Source organism: Phaethon lepturus, unplaced genomic scaffold (genome assembly GCF_000687285.1).
Source record: "Phaethon lepturus isolate BGI_N335 unplaced genomic scaffold, ASM68728v1 scaffold10880, whole genome shotgun sequence".
NCBI classification, from domain to species: Eukaryota; Metazoa; Chordata; class Aves; order Phaethontiformes; family Phaethontidae; genus Phaethon; species Phaethon lepturus.
Window position 1 is genome coordinate 52,317 of NW_010511233.1, and position 15,872 is coordinate 68,188.

Consider the following 15,872-nt stretch of genomic DNA (forward strand, 5'->3'; position numbering starts at 1 on the left):
CTAATATCCAATCTAACCCTCCCCTGGCGCAACTTGAAGCCATTTCCTCTTGTCCTATCACTGGTTACTTGGGAGAAGAGGCCAACACCCTCGTCGCCACCACCCCCTTTCCGGTCGTTGTAGAGAGCGATAAGGTCTCCTCTCAGCCTCCTCTTCTCCAGACTAAACAACCCCAGTTCCCTCAGCCGCTCCTCAGAAGACTTGTGCTCCAGACCCCTCACCAGCTTCGTTGCCCTTCTCTGGACACGCTCCAGCACCTCAACGTCCTTCTTGTAGTGAGGGGCCCAAAACATAACATGGAATTCGAGGTGCAGCCTCACCCGTGCCGAGTACAGGGGCACAATCACTTCCCTACTCCTGCTGGCCACACTATTCCTGATACAGGCAATTAAACAACATTAAAGGAACGTTACTTACATGGTGAACTTAAAAAAATACCACAAACCTTGTCTCCTACCAACACACCTTTGGCTTGAAAGTTGTCAGTAGTAGTGCTTTATGGTGCCTAGTTCAAAATTTGTTCAGCAGTGGTGTTTCTTCCACTGCCTTAAGCAGGCCTTGATACTATTAGTACACCTCACCATTAGCTTATTCTGTCACTAAACATAAATTTTCTATATTCAGGTGGCATCCATTACTCATGGATAATGTCCCTGAAAAAAACTGCAAAAAAACCCTTCCTGAATCTCAACATTTAGTGTTATCTAGCCTTCATATTACAGCTGTGGTTTTTATCACCAAAGGTCTTTACTTTCCTGATCCATTTAGGTGTTCAGTGTTATGTTAGGATGAATATCCAGTTCATGGTCCAGTTCCAAAGAATGTAAATAATTTTCCATTTCCAGAAATGTAGAAACATAATCCTTTATCTAGAGATTCCTGAATACGTATCCTCTCGCAAAGATTGACATTTTGGAGTTGAAGCATTTCACCATAGAACTATAATTTATATAGTGTAACCTCTTTGAGACCAATATGTTTAACAACAAAAATTATCAAGAAGTTGAGTATGTAGATTATATTTTCTTTAATTTTCTATATTTGGGAAAGTCTCTTAGATTCAACTTTTTTTCCTCTCTGAATCATCTTTACCGATATATCCCCAAAACATGACTGTATTTAATTCAAAACTGTTTCCTTTCTCATTGGAGGAATACCTGGTGTTAACTTAACTTCTCCTCTGAGGTTAATGAATACATATTGAAGAATCTTATCCTTTATGTTACTGAATCAGGTATGTCTATAGATTAATCCAAGTTGGGGGACTTTATTTGTACAATTAGATTAGATGCAGAACAGGAAAAAGCAAACTGAAGTATTGTGCCTTTGTCCAGCTCTACCACTCAGCCATCCCGCTTAAAGAAACAAAGAATGGTGAATGGAGAAAGAGGTAATTTTCTTGAGGGTGGCACACTGGCAACAGGGGCACCCTCATGCATGGAGAAACAGGGAGTTCTATCACTTGTTACTGAATTTTGTCTTCTGGGTTGGTTACCATGGCTTCAACAGGGTTAGAGTTAATCTACAGAGATGCACAGGCCAAGTGTGAAATACGCTCAAACCAGCCCATTTGCTTCATTATCTTCTCTGGAGATTTACTGAAACTAAAGTATCTTTTTGCCCTGGTCATTTTCCCGTTGCTCATGTTCGTAGAAAAAGAAGTAGTACCCGGAGTGGTCTTCTTTTTAGCTATCTCCTGTTTCACCATACTGCCACAGTCAAGGCCTTTTTTCTGCTGGTAGCAGCAGTCTGCAAGTATATTATTTGCCACTCTTTCTGCACTATTGCTACAGGCCTATCTGTTAAATCTTAAATACTAATGACTCATTAAAAAGGGTATTAACGTATTGTGCTGGCCGTATATGTATGTTTTATTCTTCACAGTTTTTATAGCAAATTCCATTAAAAAACCTCATTACAGAAATTATTACTACATGCTTTGAAACAGCAGCATTCATTACATATTATCTATGTATTGTCGTCTGGGAAATTAATGCACCACGAAATTAAATGACTCACCCAGGGTCACCAAAGATGTATGTTGAAGTCATGATTAAAATCCAAACTGTAGATCTCCGTTGTGTTTACTGCACAATCTTTTTTGCTTTTCTTCTTTCTACTTTTTTTTCTTTTAACAGCTGGAAAATTCCACTGTGCTGCTTTTGTTGTCAAACTGTAATTGGCATTTAGCCAACTATTAGTTTACTATTGCTTGTTTGTCTTTGTGAGCCTTCCCTTCCTTTGCTTTGAGATCCAAAGAGAGAGAAAGTGCGATTACTGGGAAAGAAGATCCAGACTGTGGGGAACAGTGGGCAGAGAACCAGAGTCAGAACCCAAGGAACCACCCAAGTGATGGAGGGACTGTGAGATCTGCTGCGGCTGCTGCTGCTGCTGCTGCTGCTTTTAAATTAGGAAGAATCAACTTTCCAGAAGAATGTGAGAGTCTCTTACCCACAGATGGTCAGAGGTGTGTGGACTCTACAGCTTTCAGTGTTGGGGAGGTAGGGAGAAATAGAGGTTAGAGGTAAGAGAGGTACGAGGAGAGGCTGTAATGGAGAGGACTGCACGACGGATCTTCCCTTATGCTACCTGCTCTGATATGTCCACTCTCCAGGAGGGTATGGTGGAGACGGTATTTCTCTTGTTATAGGTTATATTTTCTGTAAAAATATGATACTTTAAGTGTGTGCCTGCTCCCAGTAGATTCAACTTTCACAGCACCTACAGCTTTCTGATTTGTGACTTGCAGGTGTGTTGCCCAGGTGTCTAGAGGGTACTTGTACTGGTGTCTGGAGGGGACCTGTATCACGGCCTTTAGAGGGACACCCCGTAATGCTCTGGTTACAGGCTGCTTTTTTTTAGCAGGTATGACAAGGGACCCTGTTCTTGGGACTAGCTGCCCAAGAATCCCTGACTTCTGTAGTTGTACAGCAAATAAATGCCTTTATATGACATATTACATCATCGATACTTAGTTGTCATGTGAGGTTGGGCGTTAATTTCTTGACTTCTGTTTTTCTTTCAATGCCAGATGGAGAGAAACACGCATGAAGTTCAGAGCGATAAAATTGTAATTTATATTTATAAACAGATGAGTGAAGAGTAATTTTAATTTAAGGGAATTTGTCTTCATTTTGGAGACTTTCCAAGTACTTTATTGTAGCTTTAATTAAAGAAAACAGATGTGTAAAAAGTTTCATTTGTAATAATAATACTAAAAAAATTAACATATGTTTATCTTTTTTATTCCACTTTAGATTTTGTGGAACACCACTCGTCTGTGGAACACCACTCAAGCTAGAGAGATATTTTGTCTTTTTGCCTCATTTACAACTGTCATTTAAGAACAGGTAGTCACTGAGGTTTAAGATTTAAATGTAGGAACCATATAGATCCTGTGTAGCTGATTTGAAGGCTGCTATGCCGCACAGCACCCAGGAACTGGACCTCTTCAACTCACAAGATCCTTTCTTTTCCAAAACAAGATCTGCAATTTATTTTCTGAAGCTTCCCATTTCCTGCGCTTTTTATCGGCAATACTTTTGTTTCCTGAGACAAGTTTAATGTCAGTTAATCTTTTGATCTCTTTGAAAAGATAACTTTGCAATGCAAATAAAACAAGACTCAATCTTCAGTTCAATTCTCTTCTATTTAGATTTTTACACTTGGCATCAGATGGACTACTGACTATCTGGGTGTACTTTGCAAATCCAGACAAGGTAGAGTAGAAATAAGTGCAACCGCAACAATGGAGAATTACAGATCTAACTAGGAAGAGGCAAAATGGAGTCATTGCAAACGTTCAAAATGTTGTATTATCCTAAACCACGCCTAGTTTAATACAGAAAAATATATACAGATTTTGGTTTACACACAAGTTGTTGCACTGTGGGAGGAGTCATAAACAGATCTAATGCTAAGTTCTTCACAAGATTGTGCAGGCTATTGATCACCTAAAAGACTAATTTCTAATGTTGTGAGCTTTAGTTCAAATTACATTTGTTTATTCTACCTGGAGTTGTGCAAAGCATTTGATACTGTCCTGCATGACATCCTTGTCTCTAAATTGGAGAGACATGGATTTGATGGATGGACCATTCAGTGGATAAGGAATTGGCTGGATGGTCACACTCAAAGAGTTGTGGTCAACAGCTTGATGTCCAAGTGGAGACCAGTGATGAGTGGCATTCTTCAGGGGTTCGTATTGGGACTGGTGCTGTTTAATATCTTTGTTGGTGACATGGACAATGAGATTGTCAGCAAACTTGCTGAGGGTGCACTCAACACCAAGCTGCGTGGTGCAATTGACATGCTGGAGAGAAGGGATGCCTTCCAGAGGGACCTGGACAGCTCTTGAGAAAATGGGCCCATGTGAACCTCATGAAGTTCAACAAGAACAAGTCCTGCACCTGGCTCGGGGCAATCCCAAGCACAAGTACAGGCTGGGCAGAGAATGGATTGAGAGCAGCCCTGAGGAAAACGACTTGGGGGTGTTGGTTGATAAGGAGCTCAACATGAGCCAAGAATGTGCACTTGCAGCCCAGAAAGCCAACTATATCCTGGGCTGCATCCAAAGCAGCGTGACCAACAGGTCAAGGGAACTGATTCTCCCTCTGCTCTGCTCTTGTGAGATCCCACCTGGAGTCCTGCATTCAGCTCTGGAGCCCTCAGCACAGGAAAGACATGGACCTGTTGGAGAAGGTCCAGAGGAGGGCAACAAAAATGATTACAAGGACGGAGCACCTGTCCTATGAAGAAAGGCTGACAGAGTTGGTGGTGTTGAGCCTGGAGAAGAGACGGCTCCAGGGACACCTTACAGCAGCCTTCCAATGCCTGAAGGGGGTCTACAAGAAAGCTGGAGAGGGACTTTTTACAAGGGCATGTATTGATAAGACAAGGACTAATGCCCTTAAACTGAAAGAGGGTAGATTTAGATTAGATATGAGGAAGAAAATTTTTACTGTGAAGGTGCTGAGGCACGGGAGCAGGTTTCCTAGAGAAATTGCAGATGTCCCATTCCTGGAAGTGTTCAAGGCTAGGTTGGATGGGGCTTTGAGCAACCTGGTCTAGTGGAAGGTGTCCCTGCCCGTGGCAGGAGGGTTGGAAGTAGATGATCTCTAAGGTCTCTTCCAACCCAAACTATTCTGTGATTCTATGATTTGAGAATTTTAACCAAGCTTAGTTTTGACTTCAGGTCAATCATGTTCATATTTTAAGCAGCTCCATAAAACTATGGCCTGCTGAGGTGCAAAAATGCTTGCAGTTGTCCTGATAAAAATCCATAAAAGATGTAAGAGTGTGGCTTGTTTTGACAAATTTCAACGAGAGTCACAAATACTCAGGATTCTTACACCTTTGAACAAGAAATTTTGATCTGCATAATTTTGATCCCAAAATGCTAGTTTATGACATGTTATCGTAAATAAATTCTCAGACCTTAAGACATTACTTTCTACAACTAGTCACAAAATTATGAGCTCTAATATATAGGAACAGTCTTACATTCTCTTTAGATATTACACTCCCGGCATAATAGATAAATGTTGAACTGCAGTGTCAGAAAAATGGAGTAATTCTGTTGATTTTGGATACATGCCATGTTGTATCTTAGAATGTGAAAGTGAAAAGTGCATAGTGTTTTTCATATTCCAAAAGTAAAAACATCCTGTGAGAAAGGCACATGGTGCACAGAGATTGAATAAACCATGTCGCACTGAAGTCACTGATTCATGTTCTTTGAGATGGACCATGTATCTCTCCTTATCGCCATTCTCCAGCTTTGTGGAAGTAAGGTTGCTTTCTTATTCCTAGGTAACATCTTTCATTTTTTTATTGCATTATGACAGATATGATCACAATTCACAAGTGTGTTACTGTGTGTTTCAGAAAAATTTTAACTGTTCAATGATATTCAGAAGTTACAAATAATAATAACATCTAGTGTTTGGTTTTTTTTCTTAGTGAATTTTTCTTCAGTGTTTTGCTTGTAGTGCTGCTAAAGTAATTTCCGAGTTGTTCTATAATTTCAATTTTCAATTATGTTAATTCTGAAACTGAACTTCTGTGTGTGCTTTACCCAACGCAGAAGGAAAGCTTGTGGATTCAGCTGTAAAATTTACTGAGAAGGTGAAACTGGAATGCATATATCCAAAAAAAGCCGTGATAATCAAAACATCCTGGATGAAATTTAACGTAACTCATGAAGAAAATGTAGCTGTCTTGCATCCAATCTATGGCATAGACATATGGAAGACAAATACAATGGAATAATTTATTTTAAAAGCGCTTCCAGGGAAGACAAGTCCTTATCCTTCATCAAGAGCACTTTGGAGGATGTTGGTCTTTATTTTTGCTCCATTGTGACTTACCCAGATGGAATTTGGGAAAAGGTAATAAAAATTATTCAGTGAGGTAAGTAAGTCTCTCATTGTTTTTTTAAATTTCTGATATATGCAAAACAGAAATCCATGCCAATTGAGGGAATATCTGGCATTGTAATTTTATAGCATGCAGAAATGGAGTAATCTGGGGAAAAGAACTAGCACAACAGTAAAGAATTGTTTTACTTTGATGAAAGATCATTTTAAGAGAAGCAGGAAGTACGGAGGGGAACTGGACGAGATGGATAGATGTCACAGCAGCAACGTATTACATGGCAGACTTCAGGTACTAATGGTCATTGCAGCGGTGATATTTCCATTGGGCCAAGGCTCTCATAGCATTTCAACAAGCTATAGGATGTCTTTAGAGGATGAAATTGCAACTACCAATGAAATTTCGTGGATAAGCATCATAACTACCTATGGAGGATACTATATTTTTATTGTTATGTTCTATGATGAAGGCATTCCAAAAAAAATTTTTTTTTTTTTTTTCTTAGAAGCTCTTCTTGTGCTTGCTTTTTCAGGAACAAAATAACCATTTAGGAACAGTGTGGCAACAGAAAGGAGGGAAATAGGGAAGTTTAAATAAAGAAAAAATACCTTTTCTTTAAAAGGAGACTTTTTAATGATGGAAAAAGGAAGAATGAAAGAAAAAGATCCAGTTATACCCATGTACTCTCTGTGTAGCTGCCCATGTACTTTTCAAAGGTTCTGTAATTACCTGACCACTCATCCAATTCGGTTTCCTTTCCAGCTGTATAAGTAAGAGGATAAAATAGTATTTTTCCATGCATGCCTAGTCAGCATTGGTCAACTGACAACTCTGGTACAAATTAACCAACAAATCAAATTAACAAGCTTCTCTGATAGAAGTCCTTAGAAGATTACTATGTGTGCATGATAGAATAGCCTTCAAAAGATAACTAGTTCTGGTTATTGGCTTGTTGATTTTATATTGTGAATGTAGAAAGAATATGTTCCGCTTTCCCATCCTCTAGAGTAAAAATTCAATTCATTCAATATTTTATTGTATTTCACAGCTAGGAAAGAATTGGTTGAAAGGAAAATTTAGTTCCTAGCATTTGAAAGACCAGAAGGTAAAAATAACAGTTCTTTTCCTAGCCTGATCCTTCTGAGTCTTCATTTCAACCTTATTTTATCTACAATTCTCTCATTTCAATGTTACAATTGAAACAGTGGATCTGACTCTTGTAGGAGATATCTAAACTTCAAAAACTCAAGGTATATTGTTCCTGTCTTCACCACTGAAGGTTTTTGAAACTTGATTTTAGCCAGCACATTTTTTGATGACACTTATGAAATAGGAAATCCAAACTGTCTTCCTATCTCTGTTAGCTTTTTATTAGTAACGTTGTTGCTCATCAATGCAGAAATTTTGTGGAAAATAAGTTATTGTTGTGACTTTGAAAAAAGTTAATTCTGTCTCTCCCAGATTGTTTAGTTAGATAAAACAGTTTGGACCTGAAATGATTTTCCCCATTGTGGCGCTTTGGCATAGCCATACAATTCACGTGTAGGGGGAATGTCCTACTAGTGAAAGAGTGGAGTGGGGTCCCTCAGGGCAGGCTTCAGTGCAGATGGTATTTTAGTTTACTGCTGACATTAGACATAAAATTTTACTTCTTCATCTTCCAACCTCTAAAGTTAGGCACTGATGTTCAGCTTTAAATTTTTTTATCCTGCACCAGCGAAAGGGCATTGAGAAAGCTGCATGTTAGTCTCATAATTTCACTGTACATGGATCTTTTAATATACACAAATAGTTGAGGTTCTGGAATATGAAGTGCTTCTTAAGGAATATGATACCCACTGGAATAAATAAATCTGGAAAACATACTAGAAAGATCATTTTATAGGTAATTAAAACTTTTTTCCAATTACACTGATTTCTTTGGTTAGGATTTCTGATCTATTGATACCCAATAGACATTACTTTTCTAAAAGCATTAATTTACCTACCGTGTCCCAGACAAGTAAACAACTCACTACAAAATCCATTTCTTCTGTTTATAACAGTTAATCAACAAACATTTAATACACTATTTTGTTTTGGGGGGGGGTTTTTTAGGGAATTGCATGATGTCTAATACTTTGCATTTTGTGGTTTTAGATTTAAAGATTCATTGGCTAAGTTAAAGTTATATCTATCTGCCTTTAAATGCATGCAGCTTTGTGGACACATAATATTCAACATGAAACTTAGGCTTGCTCTGGTAAATTGTCACAAATGAAGTTAAGTTGATATTATTAAGGTTTTTGTGTCAATCAAAACTGAAGCCTGGTTTATAATTTAATTTGTGCTACCAGGGCGTTGAAAATTGTCAGGATTTATCTATACTGACCTGTTACTGCAAGACTCAGAGACATTCCTGCATCAGCTTAAGCATGTAAGTATAGCATTGAGGAATCTGCAGCACATACCACAATGAAAGCTGGCAACAGAATACGGGTATAGAGTATATGACTGGCTTTCAGAATTTCCACTGGAAGGAAATAGCAGAAATAAAGGGAAATGCCATATGGTGTTATGATGGAGATTCTTAACTAGATTGAAGTATAAGGTGAAATGCTCTTCACATGGAAATCATATCTCCTGGCAGTTAGATAAATTTGGATAAATTATCTTGGATTAACTTTTGCTGGCTTGCAAAATAATGAAAGTTTCTGCACTCAAGCTGTTCAGATTTGCTCTACTGCTACATTCCAGGTAATCAACAGAGGTCATGAGTCTGATTCTGTTTTCCCACATGTTTTGTATAATTTTTTTAAAACTACGAATACAGAATGAGCAAAATTGGTATGATTCTGATTTGTCAGCATTTTTCATTTCCATAGTTTGAAGCCTCAGGTGCTGATGCTTAATAAGTAAATATTTCGAGTAGTGTCTAATGGTTACAGTAGTGTTACTAGATCCAGCAACTCAAGTGTTAAGAAGACCCTGAGACTAGACGGTCTAGATCAAGCAGTTAGAAAAGTTTGGGGATCATGACTTGCTTTATTAAACAAAAACAGAGAAAGAGAAGAAAGAAGTCAAGTATTTGACAAGCATTAAGCACGCTTCTTTTTATAAGTATGTCAACAACATCCCTATTTCTTTCCCTTTAGAGTGAAGATATCTTTATAAAGAAAATGTCCACTGTGATTACACTCTTTAATATGCGATTAAAGATGCTATTGAGTGAATAAAAGATCACAACAGATTTGCAGTGTATGAGGTGACAAAATAATACTGGAGAAACTCTATTTAGGACTCTACTCCTGGCTTAGTCTCTGGTCGCAGAACAGCAGTTCACCCCACCATGGTCTCAGTGGGGTGAATGCAATTCTTTTTCAATCAGAGGCAAAAGTTAAAAAACAAAGAAAAAAAGCAGCTTAGTCTTGGATAAGCAATGGCTGAGCTGTCATAAGGACCTGAGATCCCAGGAGACAGAGGAAGTTATAGCTCTCATTACATAGGTTTTTTCTTGGCATACTATCCTCATTGCATCACTGGCAGATGGAAGACCCTGGAAGTCATGATAAATCAACACTTACATAAATTTTTTGATGTATTTATTGTAGTAATTGATTTTATTTTTACTAGGTGTGGTCTCACCTTAGTCCCAGAGATGTATCAGAATGTATAATAAAAATGATAAGACATATTTTGTTCTTTTTGCCTTAAATTTTGGCTAAAGATTTCATATAACATCTGTGAAATAGATGAGAAAGAACTCTTGCAGTCTGCACAATGTTATCTATGATTTCTTTATTGGCAGTTACTGAAACATACTGACAGAAATGCAGTAATACTCAGGATATTATACTGGAAACAAATTAGGTACAGGATATTCTTACAAGCGGAATACAGTGATGAAATTCTGTACCATAACTGCGAAGAACTTGAAAGTGTGTTCTGCCACTGTTACACATGAGTATATTGGCAACAAATAGTCTAGTTATCCCACAGAAAGATATTTCCCAGCTGGGTGAATCTGTTGCTTCTTTCCTCCTGTTGTGTGAGCATATATCTGACAGTTTTCAGAACTGAATTCAAGGGATTTTTATTTTCCCTTAATATTCCCACATTCTATGAATTACAAATACTCCTGCACTAAGCAAACAAAACTCATACTTCCAGAGAAAACTCCTTGTACATTTTTTTATGAGCTGTAAAGATTATGTAGGAATCATCAGCAGTTTTATTTGTCCTTTCTTAATGAACAGTTTAAGGACGCTCGGTCAGTCCATTGGGCAGGGGTGTACAGAGGTGCATGTTTAACCATCCCGGGTGGCCACTCAAAACACCGTACTCGGCTGTGTTGGTTTGCCAATTGCCAGCCATGTACCTAACAATAGCAAACCAGCAGCAGAAATTCTGAAATCTTGCTTTCCTTTTTTTTTTTTTTTAATGATAAACCTTTGCAAAGAAATGTATACAAGGAAAGGATACATTTCCAGTCTCTAGCACTTTGGAATGGATCCTTGGAGGACTTTAATTTACAAAGGAATTGGAAGAGGTATCGGCAAAATTCCTTTCTTCTTCATGCTATAACCTTTGTCTTTTTCTGCTTTGCCCAGATCTTTGCTTACCTATGGCCACTTGAGACATGGATCCATTTGTTTATTTGATCCTTTTCCAGACCTGTCTTCGGTCCTTTGTTTTTTTTCTCTTCAGTTAAATCCATCAGTACAACAGTTACTTATCTTTGAAGGGTTTTTTTTGAAGTTTGAATAAAGTATCAAGTTACAAAAAAGGAGTTTAAGGAATTATTGTGGCCTCTTCATCATTTATTCAACAGAAATTAAGGACTGGTCCTGTCATCCTGTCATGCATATTTGCTTTTGTTCTTTGTTTTGTCTGTTCTTTTTCAGCCAGTCATGACTCCTTGGAGCATTATAATGAGGATATACGAAGAGGAAAGGTTAAGACAAGATGAATAGACAAATATTTGGTTCAAAGTATGATTTCCATCAATATCTCTACATCAACATCTTAAGAATTCTGCAAATCTGAAGTGTATTTCTGCCTTGTCCCCAACCTGGCAAAATAAATTAGTGACAATTTACATTTAAAATGTCTTCCAGGTCCAATACTTTGTTGAATTGAATGGGTTTAATGTAGGCTTCCTATATAGACAGTATGTACAACTTTTTTCCTATTGCACTCTCATATCTGTGATGACACATGACATACCATTACTACTTGGTTATAGCTTTGTATTGTCATTGCCCATAATGATAATCTTGCTCTTTTCTGTCTTGCCCTTATGAAAGTATGAGGCTTTTCTTTGTCAGCTGCAGTTTAGTGCAATACTTTTCACGTTAGCAGACCACTGTACTGATGCCTCTTACGCAGCTACAAACTACCCTCTAATTCATTCTGCCTTGAGGAGTAGTGGTAAGTACATCTGGCTTCATGTGCTTCACACATCCTCCCAAACCACTTGGCCTTATTAATAGTTAGTTCTCTGGCTTGCAGTGCATCAAAATGTAGTGATCCCTGAATTAAGAGTTGTTACATTTGCATTGAAATGTATAATTAGAATATTGATTATTTTAAATATAATAGAATTTAACCTAAAATGTAGACTATAATAAACATAATTAAAGAGGTCACAAACTGATGTTGTTCTACTCTTATACACTATGTCTTTGCTACACGTCTAGTAAAAGGTCAAAGTTTTTCAACAGTGAAGAATTATGTGATACATAAACTGTTTAAATGAAAACTGGCCTTTATGGCAGTGTAGTGTTGTATGTTTATTTACATAAAGAATGAATGTAGTTAAAAATTACCTGGAATATTGATGTCCTGTGTTTGTTTGTTTACCTTTCAAAACTGTTGCATTCTAACATGAATTTCTGTATATTTTGAAACATATTTTATTTACTCAGGAGTTTTATTTCAGTAAGGTGCTGAAATACTACTAGTTAGACTTAAAAGTTTACATCCTATGCTCTGAATAGAATGGGAAATATTTTTTTGATGTTTCTAATGACTTTTACATCCATAATGTGAAGTGTGCAGAGTTGCATAATTGGTTGGTTGTTGTTGGTTTTTTTTATATTATATAATTGGATTTTTTTCTTTTTAAATTAAAGAGTAAATTTGTGTATCTGTCAGTCAGTGACAATGGACCATTTGCTCAGGGGATATGTTTTGCTAGCAGCTTTGAGTAAGAATGGAAGTTCATTAATGGAGTATTTAAAAGCCAGATGTACCATGAAGTACTCCCATATTTTAAATAGAATGATCAACCTCTCTGTGATAGCAGAGACAGAGCTTTTCTATTCTTAGCTAGTGTGATGATATCCATGCCACTCAGCAGTTACTTCTATATTAATGTTCTTCTGCCTGCCAAAAGCAGCACGTTGCATAGATTTTTTTCAAATCCCTATTCACCTGAAATAGCTTGCTTTCTATTTATCTCTGTCTCAATTTAGAATGTGATTCAGAGGTCTACAGTGAAAAATTATCAGTCTTTTAAAGCACATGGAAGCAAGAAATAATCCTCAGGGATCTTCATTCGTCGCTCTCAGACTCTGAGTTCCCCAGAGCAAGAACTATCTCTGTATCTTACACAGTGTCAGCCGCATTGTCAGCACCTAATTAGAAAGTGAGAGGATGGAAGCAAGTGAAGCTGCCTTTTTCACACCTCTGCTGTGATTAGTGACCTGTTAAATGCTGCTTTTCTTACTTTTTATCTTCTGTGATGAACTAAGGATTGGATGCCCCTTCAGTACAAAAGGCTAAGGGAAAAAACCAAACCAGCCCCATTAGAAGTAGAGCAGATATCTCCTCTTCCTTTCTGAAGAAAAAGCTTAGATCGAAACGAATTATAGAATTGTGGAAAACTCAGGCTTGGAAGAGATATTTCAAACTCATCTCATCCATCTCTGTGTTCTGAGGCAGGACAATCATATCTGTATCATCCCTGACTGATTCCTATGTTGGAAATGCATGCATAATACTCTTGTATAGTCTTTCTTGTGCTTAATGAGCCTTACAAGGAGATTTTTTTCCCATTATATCTAACCTAGGTATCTCTGTTTAATACTGAGTTTCTTCACTGTAATCCTTCCTCTGAAAAAAGAAGAAGGCTCTTGTGTTGCCAGCCTTCAATCATCCCTCTGTACCAAACATACACAGTTCTTTTAGGTTTTCTTCTTAGTTTGTTTAGATTCTAATTTTCATTGTCCTTGTTGTCATCAGAATTTTCTCCAGTCTGTATATAACATTATTAAAATAAGATACATAGAATGAAACACGACGTTCCATCTAAGGTCTTACCATTGCTAAATGAAACAGAATAATGCCTCCTTTGTCTTGTATATGACTCTGAGAAAATTTGTCTTTTGGAAATGGACAATGTGATAACATTTTCAGTTCTATTTGGCTCACAATCAGAGCATCCAGATCCTTTTATTCAGCACTGAGGATTTTTTGACTTTTTTTCCCTCTTTTCTTCTTTTTACTCTTCGCCATTTTGAATGTTCAGTTAGTTACTAAGAAAAATGTACTCGGTTATGTACTCTTGGTTACTCTGTTACTTTACTTGGTTACTCTGATGCAAACATCAGAATATGCTGTGTTAAGGAAAAAATTGTAACGTTCAGTACCCATGAGGACTGCTGTGTTTTTACCAAAGTAAGATAAAAGTAGAAGGGTTGTTTTATATGTTCCCTATGAGCATTGTTTTGATGAACACGCATTGCATGTCAGATGGATACTATAGCTATTAACTGACTTGCTGTTGTGTGATAATTTGGGGATGACTCTTACTTTTCATCTGTTCATCTGCTGACCCAACCTGCTGTCTGGAGAGATTTGCTCCTTGCCAGGGTAGACTCTAAGATGCTGCAGAGAGACTGCCAAGACTGGCCAAGTCCTCAGATGCTTAACCCCTTCTCGCTTTTCCACACATACACCAAAGGAGTCCAGGAGAGACCTGGAGCACATCAGGCATGACTACATGGTGCTGGAGGTGGTGGTCAAGGACATGGGTGGCTTAGGTGGTGTCTTGATCCTGACAAAGAAGGGAAAAGCCTTGGGAAGAGGGGGCAGATTCTGTGGGTCAAGACCCAGTTGCATAGCTGGGTGTCAACAACAAGGTGTTACCTTTTATCACCATGGACCCTTTTTGATGATCAAGGACTGCCAGGAAGAGACAGGATCCACCTGAGCGTGTGGGGAAAAGTGTCCTTGCCAACATGATAGTGAGGGGAGCTTTAACAGGAAAGTGAGATGACAACCCACAAGTGAGTGAGGAAGTGGGCTGGTCTGACGAGCAAATAGTGTGGGGTTATATGGACAGGAAACACCTGCACAAGGTTGAGCATTACAAGTATGTCCACACAAATAAGGAAATGCTGAGGGGACACATTGTGAGGAAGCTCTCATAACTTTTCTGGGAAATCAGCATGATTGTATGACCATATGATGTGTCTGTACAACAGTGAACACAGCATGCGCAACCAACAAGGAATTTGAGCTCTGCATGCCATTGCAGGGCTACAGTCTCACTGGGATCACGAAGGCGTGGTGGGATGGCTCACATGACTGGAGTGCTGCAATGGCTGGATACAGACTCTTTAGGAAGGACAGGCTGGGACGGTAGGGAAGGAGAATTGCCTTTTATGTGAGAGAGCAGTGGGAATGAGAGAAGTTCTGTCTAAGATGGATGATGAGCCAGCTGAGAACTCATGGGTCAGGATTAGCAGGCAGGTTAACATCGGTGATGCTGAAGTGGGTGTCTGCTAATGACTGTCTGATCAGGGTGAGCAGGCCTGATATAGATGAGGCCTCCATCAGACAACTGGAAGAAACTTCTCAATCTGTGGTCCTCATGGGAGACTTCAACTACTTGTTATCTCTAGAGAAGCGGGGCACAATCAATCTGGTAGGTTTCTGGAGTGCATTGATAATAAATTTGTCACTCACGTGATTAAGTAGCTAAAGAGAGGAGGCACTCTGCTCAGCCTCAGACTTACAGAGAAGGAAGAACTTGCTGGATTTGTGAAGACCAGGGGCAACCTTAGCTGCACAGTAGAGTTCATGATCCCAAGAGAAGGGGATAAAAGCAAAAAAGCAAGATCACAACCTTCAGAAGAGCAGACTTTGTCCCATTCAGAGATCTGCTTGTAAGAATCCCAAGGGTGATGGAGAAAACATTTTGAAGGAAAACCTCCTCCAATGACCCATCCAGACAAGCAGGAAATCAAGAAAAAATGCCAGAATGCCTAAATGGATAAACAAGAAGCTCCTGATTAAACTCAAACATAAAAAGGAAGCATAGATGTGATGGAAGCAGGGACAGCTGACCTGGAAGGAACCTTGAAACACTGTCCAAACATGAATGGGTGCAGTTAGAAAAAACAAAATTGACCTGGAGTTGAATCTAGTGGGTTAAGAGAATTTTTTGGGGGGCAAGTATTCCCCTACCTCTATAAGCCAAAAATACTTCATCTTCTCAGCTACTATTCTTG

At 38.4% G+C, this 15,872-nt stretch overlaps 1 protein-coding gene across 1 annotated transcript in view; it reads left to right on the forward strand.

Moving 5' to 3' along the window:
- Window positions 1-5,741: 5,741 nt before the first annotated feature.
- CD226 (CD226 molecule) overlaps window positions 5,742-15,872 on the forward strand; it is a 38,501-nt gene continuing 28,370 nt past the window's right edge. The window contains 4 exon segments of the mRNA XM_010283295.1: window positions 5,742-5,784; window positions 6,068-6,240; window positions 6,243-6,406; window positions 10,630-10,637. Coding sequence (XP_010281597.1) covers window positions 5,742-5,784; window positions 6,068-6,240; window positions 6,243-6,406; window positions 10,630-10,637 — 388 coding nt within the window.